A 21,850-nucleotide genomic window follows, 5' to 3' on the forward strand; every position below is an offset into this window, starting at 1 on the left:
AATCCGGCATCGCGGGTTCAAGTTCAAACTCCGGCTCGTACCAATGAGTTTTTCGGAACTTACGTACAAAATATCATTTGATATCTACCAGTCGCTTTTCGGTGAAGGAAAACATCGTGAGGAAACCGGACTAATCCCAACAAGGATTAGTTTACCCTCTGGGTTGGAAGGTCAGATGGCAGTGGCTTTCGTAAAAACTAGTGCCAACGCGAATTCTAGGGATTATAATCTATATCTTTAGGTATTTAAATAAAAGTGAACAAACAAATTGTACATTTGCGGGTAGTTTTAATATTTATTGGTTAACCAACCTAATACAAAAGCGCCTGGATCTGTCACTGAACAACCTGACTTTAAACCCTACATCATTTGATCGTGTAATGTTTTCATCTACCCTCAACTGGCTTAAGGAGCCATTTGGGGGTAGATTTTGTTTACCTTTTTTTAAATACCTAAAGATATAGAGATAGTTGCCAAGCGGACCCGAGGCTCGCCTGAGCTGCGGCACATTGCCGGGACGACGCGAGGAGGAAGAGGGTGTGGTTACCGTTGAGTGTGAGGTTGTAGGCCTTGTCGGGCGCGCCGGGCGCCGCGCGGCCGCACGAGCGCGACACGATGCTGAGCGACAGCGTGCCGCCGTGGGTCTCTGTGAGATAACAAAATAAATGTGTTAAAAAAGCGATTAGATATCGTTGTCGATATATTTACATGTCAAAAATTAGTTTATCGGTGTCTGAGACAACAATCCCGCAAGTTCAGTTTGACCGCACCAGTTTTGGAGGATTTAACAAAAGGAGTCGCTTTAAAAGCTTATACCTCTGTCGAAAACCTCGGCCAATGTCGTATGTATTGTATGGACTGACGTTTATCTGACATGACTATCATAATCATTGGCCACAGCATCTTTGCAGATGACAGTTGCAGCGACTAAGGAGGTATTTTGAGGAAGTAACTACAGCCTACATCGTTTGCGATGACTGTATAGATCAATGGCCGATCGGCATTTCTTGAACGCACGAAGCGTTTTGCTTCAACATTCCTTATACGAACTGCCAAGGAGTGGTATGCCCTACCCGAATCTGTGTTTCTGCATGAGTACAATCTGGGTCTCTTCAAGGCTAGAGTAAATAGGTATCTCATAGGTAAGCGTGCTCCACCGTAGAGCGCATCATCACTTGCCATCAGGTGAGATCGTGGTCAAACGCCTGTCTATACTTCATAAAAAAAAATATATCGATCACAGATGTGTCTTGACTCCTGGGGTGGTCCAGCAGCCCTGCGAGTTCGTTTCTGCTTGAGTTGGTTCAACCTGAGCTCATCGTGTTTTGCCATGTCTTCCCGCAGGTTACGACGCCACTCTGGTCTCATCTCCGCACGTTCCTTCTAACAGTTAACTGGCATGTTGAAGCCATTCATGTCGCATTTACAGGAATCCTTGAAACGGAGCACGGGTCGACCAATCGGACTCTTAGTTTCGGCAATCTGTCCGAGCATATGTAGGTGCAAATAGTCATACATTTGACGTGCCCTTCCTCCGCCAAAATCGGCAGTTTTGTACAGAATACAGACAAGGCATCTCCGGTTGTTAAATCCTCCGTTATCATAACTAGGCACCAGTTATCATAACTAAGAAAAGTTTCAGTGTTTTCCTAACATTTATCCCGCCACGACTATTTTATATAACACGAAATAATAAACTTTATTAGATTATGTTCAGATAGTAAAGACTTTTCTAAGTCTACTATTGCGCGTTTAAAATAGTCCCTGGCGGTCAAAATTTTGAATTGGGTTCCACAGCATTGTATGTTTGCACATTCAAATTCATAATTAATTTACTTTTCTCTAGTATCATGTTGTAGATTGTGGTAGTACATTACCACCTAAGCATAGAATGCTCATCAGTTTTCTTACCAAAACGCTTATTTTCGTAGTCGACATCTAGCGTAATATAGAGGATTTATCAGTACTTGCTATTTGATTATTATATAAATAAATGAATATGCACATTGGTGGCAAAAAAAAAGAATAATGGAAAACCTACTTTTATTTCTAGGTTTTCTAAAGTCCCGTGTCAGATGATAGCCACTTTTATAATATACGTACCGTTGTTATTGTGATGTTCGTAAACGATACAAACAGTGCGCAGGCGCGTACTACGCGGCTGCGCTGGGGCTGCTACCACGTAGCCGGTGCCACCTGACTGCCAGCTACCATAGCACGTGTATACTGAAAAAAAAAAGAATTCGATGTTCTTAAATTCGAGAATATAAATCACAAAATGATGGTATTTTTTACAAGCTTTTCACTAACTCGCGATGTACCTATGTATCAAATGTGTGTGGGTCAAATCTTGCATGTTAAATTTGACCCACTTCCCGGATTCCGATGAAGCTGAAAATTTGCATACATATGTAAGTCGGCTGACTATGCAATATTATGGTACCATCGAGCTGATTTGATGCTGGAGACAGGAGGTAGCCATATAAGAACTCTGTGATAAAACAACGCAACCTAATTGTGTTTGGGGTTTTTAGAATTGTCTCGACGAGTATTAGTTGCCTGTGGAAAAAAAAGTACAGTCAGCGATAAAGCTTGTACCAAAAATGGATTTTTTGCCAAAAACTTATTTGAACTGCGCAACTCTCTTAAGCACATATTCTCACATAAAAAGTAATTTTATTGACGCAAAATACATAAACTAAAGTCGGTTATTTTGCCGTGTACTCGTGCGTTAAATTTATTTATTTTATAAAGAGAGAGGTTCGTGGTTAAAATAGTACATTACGATACAAGTGCGAATTACCTATTCGCTCATGTATCGTACAACGTTTTACAGTACATATGGCCCTTTAAATGTTCGACACAGTAACGTAATATGCTAATTTTCGCACTAGTGCGCTAAAGTAGCATCATATGTACTGTAAAATAGTTTACCTCTGATGATAAAAGAGTATAAATACTACAAGTTGACGTACCAGTACTGGGGCAAGCGGACTTGAACTCGATGCTGTCTTGGGCCGCGCCGCACCCTATGCTGGCGCTGTCGTACACACCCGGAACGCATTTTGGTTCCATCTCTGTGCTTTCAGGATCTCCTGCAAAATTAAAGGGGTATTCGTTATTTATTGTAATTTTCCTTGTATTGTTACATGTCCTTATTATTTCCAACAAAGCTCGGAACCGGTTTATAATATAGCGGTAAAAAACCGGTTTACTCCGAACTTTCATAACAACACGAACGTTTTAAGAACTTTATTGCAACCTAAATATACCGGTTTATTTGACGAGCGACGAGACAGCCGGCCGGTTGACGGTGTTCCGCGTAAAAATAAAGACCGTGCGTAGGAATAAACCGGTTTTTATTGTTCAAAACCAGTTCATCTGACAAGAACTTAATGGAAATATTTCCCTAAAAACCGGTTTAAAAATAACGGTTTCACGAACGAAACCGAAATGAAAAGGTTTTGCGCCATGTACATAATAACGGTTTGGAAATTTAACCGGTTACCGAGCCTTGATTGCCAATTTCATACTTAATACCAAGAGATAGAGGTACCACACGGGTTGTGGACTATCCTTATATTATGTCTATAAAGATATGTAATAACTTGCCAGAAAATTGAAAATGCTTAACCAAAGAAAAGACGTTACTCTTCTAAATCGGAATATATGGATGACAAAACACTGAAATAAAACACTTATGCGATACATGCGTCTATATTTATGCTTATACACACTAACATACACACACACACACGCGCACGTGCACGCGCACGCACGCATGCATGCACATGTAATTAAGTTTAGCAAATAAGAATTGTTGCGATGCCCTTAAATATCAAATATCAAATATCAAACATTTATTCAGCAAATAAAGGGTTCATGTTTGAAGCTCCTATTGTAAACTTTATCATCGATATAACAACATATGTGCAAAAAATACTTGAAATATAGCGTTTTTGTACAAATTCATACCTTTATTCATCTGTTGCCGTCTCCGCCTGGAGTCCGCTAAAGAGCTGACCACACTGTACCGGCCGAAGATTGGACACCGTTCCGGAGTCAAAGAGGTCGCTGCAACAGACATACAACAAAAATCAATATAATTCGGAGTCTTCCTAAAGCAGAGTTCTGACGAATAGGATGTAGCCATAGAAGAGTTTTTTCGTATATTGAAAGTACTCGCTCACAGTGTGAAATGAAATGAAAAATGATTTATTTAGGTATCAAAATTGCAGCTCATTTCTCAGTAGTAAAGTATTACATTTTTAAGAGCAGGTAAACCTGTCGTATAGGGATCAGGGTACCACCGCTATTTCTAGAAATGCAGCAAAGGTTAGTTGGGAACAGAAATCTAAAAATTGGATACTCATCATCATCATCATCAAATATTTGATATTCATTATTTACATAGGTCTTTTGAACCAGTATGAGTACATACTCGTGGTAATGTCATGGTAACGTTTCCTGCACGAGAACACAGGTCGAAATTTGCATAAAAGACATAAACATATGTTATGTTTTAGTTTTTAATAGAAATAATTTGCACTTCAAAGCTTCTACGAATCTTGTCTATTTATTCCACAAATTAGGAAAGATTTTAATTGATAACTCCAAAAGGCGTCTAAATAACATTACACGTTGGTTACCAATGAGGGGAAAAATAACTTAAAGCCTACATCCAGCGTCCTGCGGGGACTCCCACAGCCCGGCGCCCGAGGCAGCTCCAGCACGTGGCGGTGGAGCACCAGGCTACTTACTGATGAGTGTGATGGAGGGCTCCTGTTCGGGCTCGGCGCAGGCGTCCTGCGGGGACTCCCACAGCCCGGCGCCCGAGCGCAGCTCCAGCACGTGCGCAGAGCGCCGGTGGAACACCAGGCATACGTGCCCGGATTCACTGGAATACAAAACTTTGGTAAAATACTGGTTTTTGGTCTTTTAACATTTTGGGTCATTATGGAGGCTTGAATCAACTAATACCTTCTCTTCTTTATGTCAAAAGATAACGAATTTAAATTCGTAACAAATAGAAAATTAAAATTAATCGTATCCTCACCATCCCTTAGTAACGTGTGCTACAAGCTTTATATGCTTCTTTTCCTTCTGCTCCAGGATGGAGTGGCACACCAGGCGCTTCTCCTCCATCTGTCCATCCGCATTCGCTATCTGAAATGTTACATTATAAATATAAGCATTTTTACAATCCACACCCTCGTCTGACAACGAAAAATTCTTGAACATTTCTAGAAAACATAAGAAAGAAAGTACCCAGTAAGAGTTGTTATGTTAACCAAAAAGAATCCAACGCCGGAAGTTTCGCAAAGTTGCTAGCATCGAAAAATTAGCAGCAAATCTGTTTATGTCGTTTGCGGTGAAAAATCAGCCAATACATAAAGAATAAAAATTTAAAAATCAGATTCCTTTGAATTGATGATGACGAGACAAGCTGGAACAGGAAAATAACAGATTTCTTACCTGGTGTCCCCGGCTAACGCCGTACAGCGTAACAGTTTATGGTAAAACAGCTACAGTAAGCTGCACGTAGCAGTTGACTGGAGATCAAGAACAAGGTAACAGCGTAATGAAAGAAGTTTACCTTTAGCGTAGCGTTCTTGGTCGTAAAGTGGTACTGGTGGGTGTGATCCAAGCTGTACCATTTGTGATGGTCCACTATCCAACTTGGGAAGTGGCAGCGATTGTGCTCGTCGTCACCTGAAAGAAATCACGTTTATTATAATAATGTAGTATACATATAATATGGTGATCGTAGGAACAATTAAAAAATTAAAAATGAATGACTTAAAATCAAAATGCTCTTAGTTTTATGGTACGTCGAAGGCATTTGATTGCAATGATCATGAAAACTCAATAAAATTTAGATGCTTTGGAATAAAACAACGATGCCTTTGACCTTGTTCCATCATGTAATTTGTATAGAACACAGTGCGTTATCACCAATGGGAATAATATTGCAGTTCCTTTAACAGTTTTTTTTTTGGAGTACCCCAAGGCTCATTTCTAGGTTCTGCTGTTTTTATGTAGACCACAAATTTTGTTCATGATAAATGTAAAACCGTTTACTTTAAGAAGTATGTATTCTTTAAACTTACTATTAGTCAGTCTCATGGTCCGACTGCCGTCGGTCGGTGACGACAGTCCATTACACGTTGCGTCTCCGGACTGGGCGATGTAATACGTCATAGTTTTGTCACTATGTTGGCCTTTATAGATGAAGCATCTGTGGAGAAGGAAGATATTGAAACTGTGTATTTATCATCGTCAATTTATAACCGTCTCACTGCCAGACATTTGTCTCTCATGACAAAATGTCTACTTTGACTCATTTTGTGATATTTATTTGAAATGGTTTAAGGACGGCTGACATACTTTTTGTACTCTGATATAAAATTTCGAATTGTGACATTTTCGTTTTTACTTTTATTAGAAACAAGTTGTGCCCCGTACAGTCGTTTTATTTACGATTTATTTTACACTAGCGACCCGCCCCGTCTTCGCACAGGTAGTAGAAAACCTTAACAAAGTATACACCTAAACCTTCCTCGGGAATTACTCTATTAATAAGTGAAAACCGCATGAAAATCCGTTCAGTGTTTTTGAGTTTATCGCGAACGTACAGACAGAAGGACACGGCGGGGGAGTTTATTTTATAAGATATAGTGATTGGTCATTGGTTGGGTAACTATTAATTAACTGTAGTGGATGCTACACATGGCACAGACGGTTTATACGCGCACAACACTTCACTGCACTTTCTTTTACGATGCTATTGTTCATTGAGCTGTATATATTGTTCGTATTCCGCTACAAAAGTTCAAACACGTACGTAGTTAAACCTCGTTTTCCGATTTCGGCGTCCGGCGAAATGCTGCGCCCTAAATAACTCGCAATTAAAATCTAAATAATATTGCCGATTTCATTACCTGTATGTGTCTTCATCGGAGGCCAAAGCGTTCCGTCGCTGCACTTGCGATATCTTGCCCACCAAGTATCTCGTGGATCCTTCCTTCCACGTCGCCAAGCACACTAGCTCCTCCACTGTAACAGAAATTATCATCATTGTCAAGTTTAACATCATTACCAGCATCATCTTTATCATTCACCAATAACATCTTCCAAAACCCTACATTTGTATTCACCTATACTTTATAATTAATACATCCCAAAACCGTATAGGTACTTAACAATTGTTATATGCCAGATACTAAAATGACAGTAGGATTGGCCAATGTTAATCTGCCCAATCCAAATGTAATTTTTAGTACAAAACCAGCCAAGTTGTTTAGTAGAATGGTCAATTAAACTGTATATGTGACATGGGATGTAAATCAGAGCTGAATGTATACTAAATCGCATCAAAGGGCACAAGTTATAAAAGCAAAAAATGCTTCTGTTCGAATATCAAGTAATTTAAATTGTTAATAAACGCATGTGACACTTTTAACCCCTCAAGTCCAACGGACGAGATATGGCCTGGAGATAATATGATATCATTGAGGTATATGAATTAACCCTCTGCAACTGTGGTGACTTTTTTAGAGAGATTCTACTGATGTGGAGTCTATCAGACGTCATTTTCGATAATTCATTAAAAATAAAGTAATGACAAAATGGTAGCTATTGTTTTATAAAATATTAATTTCATTAACTAATTAATAAATTAAATTGTAAAATGTGTTTTAAAATAAAACACGTAAGAAATATATCATAAACTTTATTGAGACCACACTTTCTTGTAATTTGTACTTAGCCTCACAAAAAATTAATTTTTTTTTTAACAATCAACAACTTCTACTAAATTAAATAATTTACCGTCTTTTTAACATTGTATTTATACCTAGAACAAAAATTGAGAAAATCTAAAGACAGAATAAGAGACAAATCAGTGTTGAAGTTGGCTCTTATTTCAGAGATTTATTTTACAATCAACGTATATGTGGTCCAAACATTGAAAACATATTGCTTTGTTGCACACACAACAGGCAAATTTTGTCTGCATCTTGAGTCTAGCAGGGCATATGGTGCGTCCAGATGGACCTGGTGCTGGTCGAGGGTGAGGATTGGGCAAATAATTTCCGAAAACTCTTTTAATTGTTAAGCGTAGTTCTCTCGGTAGTCTGTCATTATATACCCGTTGTTTTAAGCTCGGGAGTACTGATAATCTTGCTAACGACAACAAAAATTCACCTCTCCGTAATTTAGAGCACCGAAGCATCCCTTTTACAGCACATAAGCGTTAGTACCAGCCAGATCTAAAACCCTATAAAATATGGTCATGGGCCAGCGACATGTCTTTCGGCTGCTCGTATAAGTATATCGATAATCTATTTTTTATCGATTTCGTCCACGCCACCCTTATGTGATTGTAGTCCATGGTCATAGTGGGTGTTTGGGTTACCTCGTCAGTACTTTGTGCGCGATGGTAAGAAGAAATCAAAATCACAGCCTTATGTTTTTCGGCACATATGACCGTAAGCTGAAGTCTTTAGTAAACCCATACAAAGAGCTCCCCGGTTCTCTGTTCTTATTTGGCTGAAACTCGGGTGGAATTTGTTGATCATTAGCGATAACTGGAGACTCATTATAGTTTCGTTTGAATGGTCTTCCTCGATTAGCTATCTTGAAATATAATTATTTATGTGGTTAGGTATCTCAGACACTATAGAAACATTAATATTTTTCTGAGGTGACGTGTGACAGACACTATACTAACATTAATATTTTTATGTGGTGACGTCTGATAGACACTATGAACAAGAACATAATTTTATGAAGTGAGGTATGTCAGACCCAGGACTTATTGCTGTACTCACGTCTGTGGGACACCCGTAGCTCGTATCTCCCGGTGTGTGCACCGTGACGCCGCTCAGGCGTCACTGTCCGATACCGCGAGTCATTTAAGGAAGGTAATGAGCGAGACAGAACTATATCGCGCCGTAGGCCGACATAGCAACAAGAAGTTTATTTGGTGGTGTCTGATATACCGCACATCAGCCGCAGAGGGTTAAAGAAAATAAAGTAAAATAATAGGCATATAACAAAATTATTGACTGAACTAAACTGAACTGGATTTGTTATGGTCGAGGTTTCTTTGCGATAATAATAACGAATTATGATTTACATAAATATTTAAAGTCCCTTACCATTACTCTCAGTGGCCTGAACGTCCGGGCACGCCATATACCGCAGCAGCAGCCTCGAGTCGTCTGTACACGACTCGGCTCGCGACGGCGGGTTCGTGCAGTCCCCGGCGCCGCTGTTGAGAGGGAATAAGGTTTAGATTAGCTGGTCTCAAACGCATAATACGCATATTTTAGTGAATGTCGTTTTCTTTAAGATGGCATTCGGACTTTGACTGGTACTGGTGGGTTCTATCAAAATACCAAAACGTCAAAATAACAAGAGGGTCGGAGGTTCAAGGGTTAGAATGTTGAGGGTTCGTGGGTTGTGGGGTGTGGGATTGAGGAGCAAATACTTGGGAGTTGTCTAGACTTGCTGGTTGAGGGGTCGAGATTGGATGTTGAGGGGTCAGGACTTGAAGGTTAAGGGGCTGGGTTGTATGTTGAGGATTGATCTTGGTGGCTTTAGGGGTATTTCCTATAAATTACCGATTATATGTAAACGTGAAAGGCTCAGGTCAAAACCGGCACGGCTGTGATGTAAGCGGGGAGTCCTTACGAAGCATGGAGTATAGCGCGGCGTCGCCTGTGATTGTTTCGCAGAGCGACGACAGGGTCGGGGGTTGAGAGGTACGGGTTTGGTGTTGAGTGATCGGGGTTGCATGTTGAGGGGTCGGAGTTTCAGATTGAGGGGTAGAAGCTTCATGTCGAGGGTTTGGAGCTTGATGATGAGGGGTTATAGTTGAGGAATCGGGTTTTCATGTTGAAGGGCAGTTTGATATTGAGCTGGGAAATTACCGATTATATGTAAACGTGAACGGCGCAGGTCTGAACGGGCAGGGCTGCGGCGTCGGCGCGGGGTCCTTGCGGAACATGGAGTATAACGCGGCGTCGCCTGTGATTGTGTCGCAGAGCGATGACAAGGTCTCTTTTGGTGAGCAATATGCTGAAAATTAAAGGTTACAGTTAGTTTATAGATATAAGATAAATCAGTAAGTCAGTTAAGTTAGTAAGTTAGTTGTCAAGCGGACCCCAGGCTCCCATGAGCCGTGGCAATATGCCGGGACAACGCAAGGAAGACGAGAAGAGATAAATCAGTAAGCTTAGAGTGTTCACTACATACATGGCTTTCTTACTAATAAATAAGTTGTATGGGAGGCAGTGTAAAGCTTACTATCAATAAATTTTAAACTGGCTCACTTAAAAATTATTGGAAATGTGTTTTTTGAGCACTATATGCTTGCTTATTTCTCTATGTTATTAGCAAAGAATATGCGCAAACAGTACCTATTTCTAGTATCTAAAAAAAAGCGTAGCGATAGGGTGGTGTTTTGTGGTACCGGCCCCGCGCGAATAAAGTGTTGCATTTGTGCTTTCACTGTTTTTTTAATTATTTTATTGCACAAAATACACAAAAAAAAATACAAATAGCGGACTTAATGCCTTCAACCGTTGAACAGTGACAATATTTTTTTCAAGTTTTTTGCTGTCTGCCGGACATGATAATACTTTTTTAAATTTTATTAAAGTTCGCAAGAGTAGACTATGTTTAAATCATATCATACTTTTTGATGTCGCCATTTAATAGCACATTACGATACGAGTGCTAAAAATAGGAATTACGAATTACCTGTTCGCACTTGTATCGTACAACGTTTTACAGTAGTTAAACTTTTCGACATAGATACGTAATGTGCTAATAATCGCACTAGTGCGGTAAAATTGCACTATATATACTGTAAAGTTATTTTAATTGAATAATAGTGAGATCGCTGTTTAGCGATAAGTCCGCCTGTTGTTACCTACATATTTATACCTTTACATACTTTGTACCATTTTTTTTTTGTAGTGTGCAATAAAGCATTTTATTATTATTATTAATAGTGCACTTACTTTCTTTATACTGCAAAACATATCTGTGCTTTTCGTGTATTACCATACACCTGTAGCAGTCGTCAGTCCTGAAAAATGAGAAATAAATCATTGAGAATATTTTTTTTTTTTCATGCTTTTCTTCGAATTGCTCGGTTTATTTTATGAAAGCAAATGACTTCCTGAAGTGTCATACGGTTCAAAGGCATAATATTTATTAAATACAGGTGACAATGTAATTTTTTTACTATTGTTTGTATAATATTAGATAACTACTACTATTAGATAACTAAAAGATAAAAATAACTAGTAGATTTTTAAGTTTTACACTAAGGGGGTTTCTTACACGTCGTGCGCGTAAAAACTTTATTTTGTTTAACAACCAAACATACATTGTAGTTATTATTTATATTGAAAATATATCAGATCTCATGTACGTAGAGCCAAGCTTCTAACTCTACAAGGCGTAACTAGACAAACTCTTGGCAACATTTTACATGAAAATGGTGGAGTTGTCTGTCTACGTCTGCGCGGCCGTGTAACTATAGATTTGAATACGTCAATAGACACGGTATAGAAGAATATATTTTTTTCTGCCACGGCACGTGTCTGTCTGTAGATATAAATCAACCCCTACACGGTCGGCGACGACGCTTCCAACCACGGCGACGTAGGCATTTTCCAACATTTGGTTCGCAATCTAATTGGGTACTTGACACATGTTGAATATTATAACAAAATTTAGTTAAATGGACAGAAAATGAGCCATCCATTATAAAAAAGTGGAATTTAAAAAAATATATTGAGATTATAAAAAAATACAAGGCTCCGAAGTCTCAAAAAAATTTCTTTTTTTGTCTTTCATAAACAGAAAAGAAAATGGTACCGTTCGATTCCTTACATTTTATTGAAAAATAAATTGTACGACAACTATACGCGTAAACACAATATTTCAGGGTCTAAATGGCAATTTCCTTGATCTTCCATACATTTAGGACAGACTTATATGATGTGACGTCACATCACCTTATCATTTTGTTAGAGGCGTTTCAATCGTCGAGTGCGAGCGTCAGACTTTAACTCTCATTTCTGATCTTTGTGTAGCTTAAATGCCATGAGTCCTGTATAGACATTTGATCCTCAGGAAAATCAAGATCGTTTGACATTATTTACAAAAAACAGTCAAGTAGCCAATTGTATTGCGCCCCGATCCGATCAAGACTGACCTTGGGCTTTTGGAAATTTGGTCGCAATCCATTGTAGTGTGTGTACTATGCCTCACCCCCACATGTATGCACGTAGCTGTAGTATATAATAGCATGTACGCGTTATTTTAGGAGAAGTACCTGGGCGACCGAGCTTTATTGTAATATGGTGGTGTATAGGTGATAATCTTAACTACATTTTTTTTTACTAAATTAAACTTGTTTAAAACAATAAAAATTAAAAAATATATATAAACTTGAACATATAAAAAAAACAAAAGATAGCCACCGGTCGAGATTCAAACCCGTAACACTCGTTTCTAGCCGTCCGTCTTAACCCGCTGGACCAGACGGACAGTGGCCGGCAACACGAAATTAGCGACCATATTCTTCGTAGAAAGAAAAACGCATGAAAACTCGAAAACACGCGTTTTCCCAAACATAAGGCTAATCTAGATCGATTGTATACCCCCGAAAACCCCCATATACCAAATTTCAGCGAAATCGTTAGAGCTGTTTCCGAGATCACAGAAATATATATGTATATATATACAAGAATTGCTCGTTTACAGGTATAAGATATATTCGTATTTAGACAGTAACTGTTGTATCATTGACGCTACACTACGTGGTACATACATACATACATATAATCACGCCTATTTCCCGGAGGGGTAGGCAGAGACCACGGATTTCCACTTGCTACGATCCTGACATACCTCTTTCGCTCCCTTCACTTTCATGACATTCCTCATACACGCTCGTCGGTTTAGGGTGCTCTTGACCTGGTGTTTCTTCAGGATTTCCCCGATTAGATCAGAGAAAGTCCGCAGTAAATACACGAGTAAATGGTCCATAATATATATATCCTATGAGCTACGTACATAACTATATCTAGCATACACTACACCGTGAAATGCGACAGTGTGAAACTGTATGAAAACTTGACATTTATCGTGGCACCTCCAGAATTTGTCACTATAAATGTACTGACGGAATCTAAGCGCGTTAATAATAAATTCCGTCAAGAAACTCACCTGTCATACAAGAGGAATTTATCATAGCTCTCCGTCTCCGAGCACTCTCCTTTAGACTGTATGTGTGTCTGGTTGATCGACACCAGCCCCGGAACTCCGGACTGGAACCAGGCGCCCGTCCAGGACTCGGGGAACGTGCAGCCTCCACCTGGAATAAAGAAATGAACTGGTCAAAACGTGTTTTTTGCTATCGGTGGCAGACAAGCATAAATAATACCTGATAGTAAAAGGTCACAAGGGCAAGGGTTGGCCACGGTTCGTGAGCATCGTCCCGCTTTTTGCGGCTCAACAAGTCATCCAATAAATTCACACTATTGGGAGCGTGCATCAAAGAGAATTTGAAATAGAGGTGTACTGTCAAAGAAAACTTTGGAGCGACGTAAATTTACTGCCATCTTTCGACACATAATTAAGACTTTTAGAACGCTATTTGACTTTGATGCTATTCTTTCACTGATATGTTTTCGATTTGTTAAATATCAAAAAGTGGCGCCATCTAATAGATCAAAGCCAAATGTATAGCAGCATCGTTTCGACTGATGGCGCCATAACCTTTAGGTAGTCCCCGATAAGATGACGCCACTTTTTGATTTTAACAAACTGAACACATATCACTGTAACAATAAGGATCAAATGGCGTTCTAAAAGTTTTAATTGTGTGTCGCAAGATGGCAGTAAATTAACGTCGCTAAAAACTTTTCTTTGACAGTACATTTCTATTTCAAATTCTCTTTGCGTGCATGAACTGTAAGGGGCAACACAGAAGCCCCCTATTCATTGGCGTGAATCTAAAATGTTTTTATTTTAAGATTTAAGTCACTAGATGACAGACCTACGCGCAATAGAGCATGCGTGAACTGTTGGGGGCAGCACCTGCTTATAGGCGTTCATTGTTAAAGTTTTCGATTCAAGTCACGAGGTGGCAGACCCTCTAATACGCAGTCTCTATTAAGGATTCCTAAAATTAGGGAAATTCTGGCTGGCTCTTCTCAAGTTTACCATGATTGACATTGTCTCATGATTGCCGTTAATGTTAAATGAATCAGTTGTCAACAGTTAACAACATTGAGTAATAATACCTAATCTGAACGAGAACTTTCTCAGTGGAAACTTGCATGAACTTGAACATTGCTGAGCTTCTTCTATGAATACTATTTAAGACCGGATTCCCACAGATCCTGATGTTTTTTGGGTTCTTTCAAGTCAGAATCACTAGCATATCCAATTTTGATACTAAAAAAATATCCCACAAAATTGTATGGAAATTGTATTTTCCACTACGTTACGCTCATACAAGTGAAAACATTTTTCACGTTAAATCGTGACGTAATGGAACTGACATTTTGTGACATTTTTTTAATGGTAGGTTGCTAATTATTCTGAGTAGAATGAGCCAAAGAAAGCCCAGATTTGTTATCAATATTTACAAAAAGCTCTGCTAGCCCAGCCATCGTCTAGAAATCAAGGTATTAGGTCAATAGCTCTAGTATTAAATACCAAAGCACGTTTGTCAGAACACATTCAATTCATATCAGCATCACAGGATATCCTTCTATAAACGTATAAACCACCTGGCCCCACGCATGACTTCACAACCATTGTGCAGCCATTTTGATTTTAAAACAAAAAAAAACAAAAGTCTTTGTTAGGTTAGCTAGGGCTTTATACAAACCTAGATGGTATGGTTGCTATGTGAATTTGAATCTACTATTTCTTTGCTTTGTATTAGCCGACCTTTTACTAATAAAGAATAAAGTGCGACGGAATATACACCGTGAGCTGGTAAGCCCCGACAGATTTTAAAGGTGTATTGTTTTCTTAACCGCATTTATAGTCTGTATCTTTAGGAATTTTTCCTACTCCTCTACTGTTATCTGTCATTTATGCATTCATTAACACGAATATAAGAACACACATAAAAGGTTTCAAGAAAAGTCTATATCGTCTATTCCTCATAACAGCACTTGTGCTTTTAATCGCTATAACGTTACCGCGATTAATGGCTACCAATCTAACAAAATCAAAACGAATACAGTTTTAAACTAAGTGCATTGCTGCCAACTTACAAAATATTCATTTGATTGCATAGTAAAAACAATTACTTCATAAGTCAGAAACACGCATGTGACACCCGTAATATAGCAACACCCATAGACTACGAAGACCGCTTAGCGTTGCTTGTTAGTCTCCGTAGGCTACGGTGGCCAAAATCGAGAAATAACTGTCCAAAAATTTAATTTAGCAAGTAGCAAGTACCAGGGCCTGATGAGTTACGAGGTGTCGCTGACCGGCCGGGCCGCGGCGGGCCGGGCGCGTAACAAGGTATGCTCGCGCGTCTTAGCTATATACTTTTGCTTTGTTTACCTAAATTAAGATTTATTTTTGTTGACTCGTAGGAAAAGTATTGTATGCAACGTTGTATAAGAAGGGTCAAAAAAGGCGAGTGGCGTGAGTTACAATGTGAGCCGGAGCCGAAGGCGTAGGCGAACATTTTAAAGGAATACGCCACGAGCTAATACTATAAAATAATGTAAATAAACCACAATTAGGTACTTGATTGTGCGGGAAAATTCTTCAAGTCAATTAATTTGACTCGATGTGCCAAAACTTACAGAAGTTTTACTTAACGTAGCAACGAAGCTGCTGTAATCGTGTTATTTTGTTAATAGGAATATATCGGGATAATTTGATTAATCAATAGTATGTATGTATGTATGTATGTATAAACTTTATTGTAAATAGATATAAAAACACAAAACACACAGTTACAGAGTAAAATAAATACAACAAAGGCGAACTTATCCCTGTATCAATAGTAATTTCGTTTTGTGATATTTGCTATTACTTCGCCCTAGTAAAGAATCTACACAGAGATTGAATATTTAGCCATTTAAGGGTAGATGAAAACATTACACGATTAAATGAAACAGGAAAGCCAGATCGATGAGGGAACAGATCCGGGCAGTTTTTTGTTAATGTTTAAAGTACCCGAAAATGTAAAAACCCATTGTTTACATTTATTTAACTAACTAAAGATACAAAGTATAGAGACTAAAATGTCACACAAAGTTTTTTGAAATCGGCCTTGTTGTTGTTGTTGTGTTGTTGTTGTTGTTGTTGTTTGTGTTGTTGTTGTTGTTGTTGTTGTTTGTGTTGTTGTTGTTGTATCTCTAAAGATATTAACAATTCTTGTAAAAAAATTGTTTATGTAATAACTTGAGAAAAACGCCTTTTTGGCTGCGACTCGGCCACTGTGACTTAGATTACACATACCTACTGATAGACATTGAACTTTTATGGTTTATGGTTTAAGAACTTTATTCTCATTAAGAATTTACAAAATTCACTTAAATGAGAACACAATATTTTTATAAATACTTAATACTAACGTGCAGACAATGCATAATAACATTTCATTTATATTACTGTTAAACTATTCTTATACTTCTAATTAATGTGGGTAGAAATAGCTAGTTAACCGGCTCAGACAACTCAAGTCGCAAAACTAGTTTTAAAGGAAACTCGCAATTTTTGTCGCAATAAAAATAAACTTAACTTATTCGTTGTAATGTTTTTTTTTGCCAATATGGAAAAAGAAAAAAAAAATCGACAAAATATTGAAGATTTTACGAAAATTTGACCAAAACTCATATACTTAACATTTTTTGCTCCTCATAACCTCAGGAATGCGTGGTTAAAATCTGTCAGGTTTTACCAGCCCACGGTGTATATGGACAAAGCTCTTAATACAGTTTTTGAGTTCAAAAAACGATCCTCATGACTGAAGGCCCAATTCGAACTTTATACACGTCAAAAATTTGCTAATGATACGAGATATAAGTACTCAAAACAAAGAAAGCCAAACAAATTCCCAAACTTATTGATATTTCGTTTTCGTCGTGAACCCATCAGTATATAACAAAAGACAGAATCTAATTTGTCCGTCCGTCCGTCCGTCACCACAAATTGTTTTGCTGCAGCTCTGGAACAAATTGGCCTGAATTTTAATCATTCAATCTGCCTGTAGGGAGGGGAGAAGTATCGATAATGGTACTAAGAGACAGGCGAATTGGTACATGTACCGTTATTGGTTTATGTAAAAGCAAACTTTCAAACACCACTTTAAAAATGTAAATTAATGATTTAACTCAGTACTCGCGTACTAAAATAAATTTGTATATATAATGTATGAGTAGGTATGACACAACATTGTTAGCTTTATTTTAGAGCGCACTATTCGCCAACAAACTGTCCTCAGTTTGGCGAAAAATTTTTTACCCTACCACTTAAGTTTTCTCTTGAAAAAAAAAAAATGATATTGCTAAAACAACAAACAAAAACAAGGATATCACACGATTCACACGGATATTTGAAGCTTTTTGGGAACGAGTGATAAATTAATAAAATTACACACCAAAAGACATAAGATAAGTAGAAAGACGACGACGTTTAAAAGGGCCCTATAGTTTGATATCTATAAACGATATACGGTGGCCCAGCGGTAAGAGCTTGCGATTTGCAATCCGGAGGTCGAGGACTCAAACCCCAGCACGTATCAATGAGTTTTTCGGAACTTCCTCGTATTGTTTTTCTTTTACATTTATTGTATATATTGTTATCTACAATTGTTAAATTGTAATATTTACTTTCTTTGACGATAATATGATCAATGCTTAACAGAATTACCAATTGGTTATAAATTATAAAAAAATAATGGATGGTACCTGCCATAAATGGTTACAGAACTACTTAAAAGACAATTTGACACATATCGATGGTACCTTAATATACAAAATTTCTGCTCAATCGGAAATCGGGAAGTGGGTCAAATTTAGCCTCCATGATTTCACCCACACTGACTAACAGGGCAAGTTAAATAAAAGCTCTTAAAAAATTATAAACGTACCAATTTCAAAGGCGTGGCACAACCCTATTTTAACATTACCTACAACGCTCGACGGCTAGAAGTGAAAATTAATAATTAATATAATTAATTGTGATCTCGAGAAATATCATTTGAACTGCTGATAATTTAACTTAACGTACCCGTAATATTAATTTACGGATATTATTAGTGGTTTCGTTAATTAATGCATCAGTTATCGAAAATAAGCCATTGTGGTTTAAATATATATACCGAAATATATGTATGTATACAGAGTAACATTTAAAACTTTCGCGTTTTTATTTTATACTACGTCGGTGGCAAACAAGCATACGGCCTGCCTGATGTTAAGCAGTCTCCGTAGCCTATGTACACCTGCAACTCCAGAGGAGTTACATGCGCGTTGCCGACCCTAAGCCCACCCCCCTCGTTGAGCTCTGGCAACCTTACTCACCGGCAGGAACACAACACTATGAGTAGGGTCAAGTGTTATTTGGCTGCGGTTTTCTGTAAGGTGGAGGTACTTCCCCAGTTGGACTCTGCTCTAGATCTGGAATGACATCTGCTGTGCTGTGCCCTACCACACAAGGCGAGATGACATTCACATTGCCCATACCTCTCTTTTGGACGTAGTTTAAGGACATACCCGGGTCCGGGTTTCTATTTGATTACCTCTTAAACTTAAGGGGAAATTCTACAGGACAATCGTGAGACCTGTTGTAATGTATGGATCTGAACCCCTAGTGTAAATTTATCCGATAGCGTTTGCGTTAAGTCTCATTTTGTATGGGATTTTGAGTTTCCAAAACGTCCCACTTGGCGCGCTGTTTCTAAATCCCATACAAAATGAGAATTAACGGAAACGCGTACGTCACGTTTCGCTATCGAATAAATTTACACTAGGGGTACAGAAACTACAGAATGCTGGGCGACGAAAGAAACGGATAAAAGAGGAAATGAGATGGATGTGTGGAGTGACGAGAAAGGATCGGATTAAGAATGAGTATATAAGGGGAAGTTTGAAAGTAGCACTGGTAACGGAGAGGATAAGAAGTAGTAGGTTAGCGTGGTATGGGCATGTTATGAGAAGGGATGAATGCCATATAGGCAAAAGAATGTTAGGGATGCATGTTGATGGATGGAGAGCGGATGGTAGACCCAAAAACGATGGATGGATTGTGAAAGAGGATATGAGAAAGAAAGGAGTGAGTGCTGAGGTGACGAAAGATAGAGGAGAATGGAAGAGAAGAACTGTGCCGACCATACAACGTGGGATAAGGACAGGATGACGTTTCGACGCAGGTTTCACTGAGGTCTTTTTTTATTTTATTTTTTATTAAAAATTGATCGGCGATTGGCTCTAGTCACACCTGATGGAAAGTGAAGACAGGGCCTAAGATGGAGCTCACCGGTTCATTAGTAGCCTATTCACTCTTGCTTTAAAGAGACCGAGGTCATATTTATCAGGGAATACAGATGGCGGGAGCGCATTCCATTCTTTCCATACATTATTTACGCTTATCTTAGCGTTTCGTTTGGTTTTCTGCAAACGACTGTCATTTGGCTACGAAACCCCGTAAAACCTGCGAATGTCGAAAATTAATTCTTGATGGGTTTATTCATATCATTTTAATATGCAATAAATGTAATGTTTTGAAGGAAGAATATAATATTAATTAATATTATTCAACGAGGGAACAAATCAAACTCAAATAAGTATCAAAGAAAATTATTACACAAATTGACTTAGCCCCACAGTAAGCTCAATAAGGCTTGTTTGTGGATACTTAGACAACCATGTATATACATACTTAAATACATAGAAAACTCATGAACTGCAGAACAAATATCCGCAGCACAAATAAATGCCCTAACCGGGATTTGAACCCGGGACCATCGGCTTCATGCGGGGTCACTCCTGACTAGGACACTGGTCTTGACATCAATACTGCTCGCCCTGTAAGGTCACAGCTCATTAGAGGCACCCGGCAGCCGACCAGCACCGCCTCGTCGCTCGGCATCTACTCGTTGTCAACAGGTGGTCCTCGGGTAGACGCCGTGTGGTCAACGAGTGGATCTTGCGTGGTCAACGAGTGGACCTCGCGTGGCCAACGAATTTCCGAGCATTCCGCTGTGAAATGATACGGCTCTGTCGCTCAACATTAAAATGACAGAGATAGATAATTAAAGTTGACCAAAGGCGCTAAGTCTTTGAAAGTTTGGAACGAGAAATTGGTACGGGCATCGCCGTCGCCGGGTAGCTTAGTGGACATTAGCCGCGTATCCTGAGCTAGTTCGATCCTGGCCGTGGTTTAAAAGTTGCATGCTTTATTTCTAAAATATCAATTATATATATAAATATGAAAGCATTGACTTTTTTTAATTTTAAATCGGTAAGAAAGTGACAAAATATAGTTAAAATTGTCATAATCATATCGAATTATTTGTATTCACTACGAGAAATACTCAAACAAAATATTAATAAAAATAAAAGAATTCCTCAATAATACGGATTCCACTGCAACGCCCTCGTTTTGGCAAACTAAGTTAAACTACTCATCTCTTTCTCTCGCAAGGCGTAGCTTAAGTGCGAGGGAGACGGAAGAATGCGGCGGCAAATGAGCGAAGTTCATTAGGCATTCATAAAATGAAACTCAATCATATTATTTCTCGACGCGTTTAGAGTGGATGGTATTATGCAGTAGTGAGAATACTGACATTTATACATAATGCAGCTAAAGCTTATACTACTTTTTGTATAAATATATGTAACAAGATTCTGCCCGCGACTTCGTCTGTGTGGAATGATGATAATTATTACTAATAAGTTTATGGCAAAAAATTGATTTTTGGTACAAGCTTTTGTCGCTGACTGTACCTTAATACTTGTCTTACCACGGGCAACTAATACTCATCGAGGCAATGCCGCAAATTATATCCATACCAAGTTTCTTTTAAATCGGTTCCGCGGAATATGCTTGAAGAGTTAACAGACAGACAGAATTACTTTCACATTTATTATATTAAGTAGGGATTTGTAACTACCTATAACTATTATAAGACCATAGGCTTATGTTAAAATCCTAAGGACCTGTTCGAACTTTCAAAATTGTGCTTACATCAACATATGTTGTAGAGCATCTCATTTCACCAATAAGTAAGTACAAGCAAGACACTAACGTGAATGATGTAAAAATTAAATCAATTTTAGAAGTTCGAATAAGTTTCCTGTAGCCGTTATTATGTAAAATACTCCTGAGTTGTGGATTTTATAGAAATGAATTGCAAAGTCAATAAAAGACGGTCAACCAGGATTTTAATTTACACAATATAATATATTTTTGGCTTTTAACCTTTTTTTATCCTCGGCAAACAACATTTTTCATAAGCTAGGTCGAAAACTCCATTTTTCAGCAAAAAGAATGAGTAATGTTAGGTACTATGTATTTGTTCAGAATAATTAGTTTTCGGAAGAAGTCTCGGTCTGAGTTTCGTTTTCGGCAGGTTTTGGCATAAAAATTATGTTTCAGCCAAAAGTTTGAATTCGGAAAAAATATCTGATTTCGGTGGAACACTAATAAAATACAAATTTTAATATTTAAAGGTTTTATAGCATAAACTACCCACCTGGCATTATTAAATTAATTCAACGTGGTTCCTTACAGCATAACGCCGTCCCCGCCCGCCTGGAACCCGATTAAGCAAAGCTTTGAC

The 21,850-nt window shown here is 38.3% G+C and overlaps 1 protein-coding gene across 1 annotated transcript in view; it reads right to left on the reverse strand.

The window, feature by feature from the left end:
• Window positions 1-21,850, reverse strand: part of LOC133533081 (uncharacterized) — a 333,016-nt gene that overhangs the window by 7,075 nt on the left and 304,091 nt on the right. The window contains exons 3-15 of the mRNA XM_061872024.1: window positions 13,252-13,399; window positions 11,031-11,098; window positions 9,936-10,083; window positions 9,162-9,274; window positions 6,942-7,056; window positions 6,111-6,238; window positions 5,597-5,712; window positions 5,057-5,166; window positions 4,761-4,897; window positions 3,976-4,074; window positions 2,976-3,095; window positions 2,104-2,226; window positions 548-646 (exon numbers count right to left, since the gene is read on the reverse strand). Of these exons, the coding sequence (XP_061728008.1) occupies window positions 548-646; window positions 2,104-2,226; window positions 2,976-3,095; window positions 3,976-4,074; window positions 4,761-4,897; window positions 5,057-5,166; window positions 5,597-5,712; window positions 6,111-6,238; window positions 6,942-7,056; window positions 9,162-9,274; window positions 9,936-10,083; window positions 11,031-11,098; window positions 13,252-13,399 (1,524 nt within the window). The remainder of the gene's footprint in view (window positions 1-547; window positions 647-2,103; window positions 2,227-2,975; window positions 3,096-3,975; window positions 4,075-4,760; window positions 4,898-5,056; window positions 5,167-5,596; window positions 5,713-6,110; window positions 6,239-6,941; window positions 7,057-9,161; window positions 9,275-9,935; window positions 10,084-11,030; window positions 11,099-13,251; window positions 13,400-21,850) is intronic.

Source organism: Cydia pomonella, chromosome 28, assembly GCF_033807575.1.
Source record: "Cydia pomonella isolate Wapato2018A chromosome 28, ilCydPomo1, whole genome shotgun sequence".
NCBI classification, from domain to species: domain Eukaryota; kingdom Metazoa; phylum Arthropoda; class Insecta; order Lepidoptera; family Tortricidae; genus Cydia; species Cydia pomonella.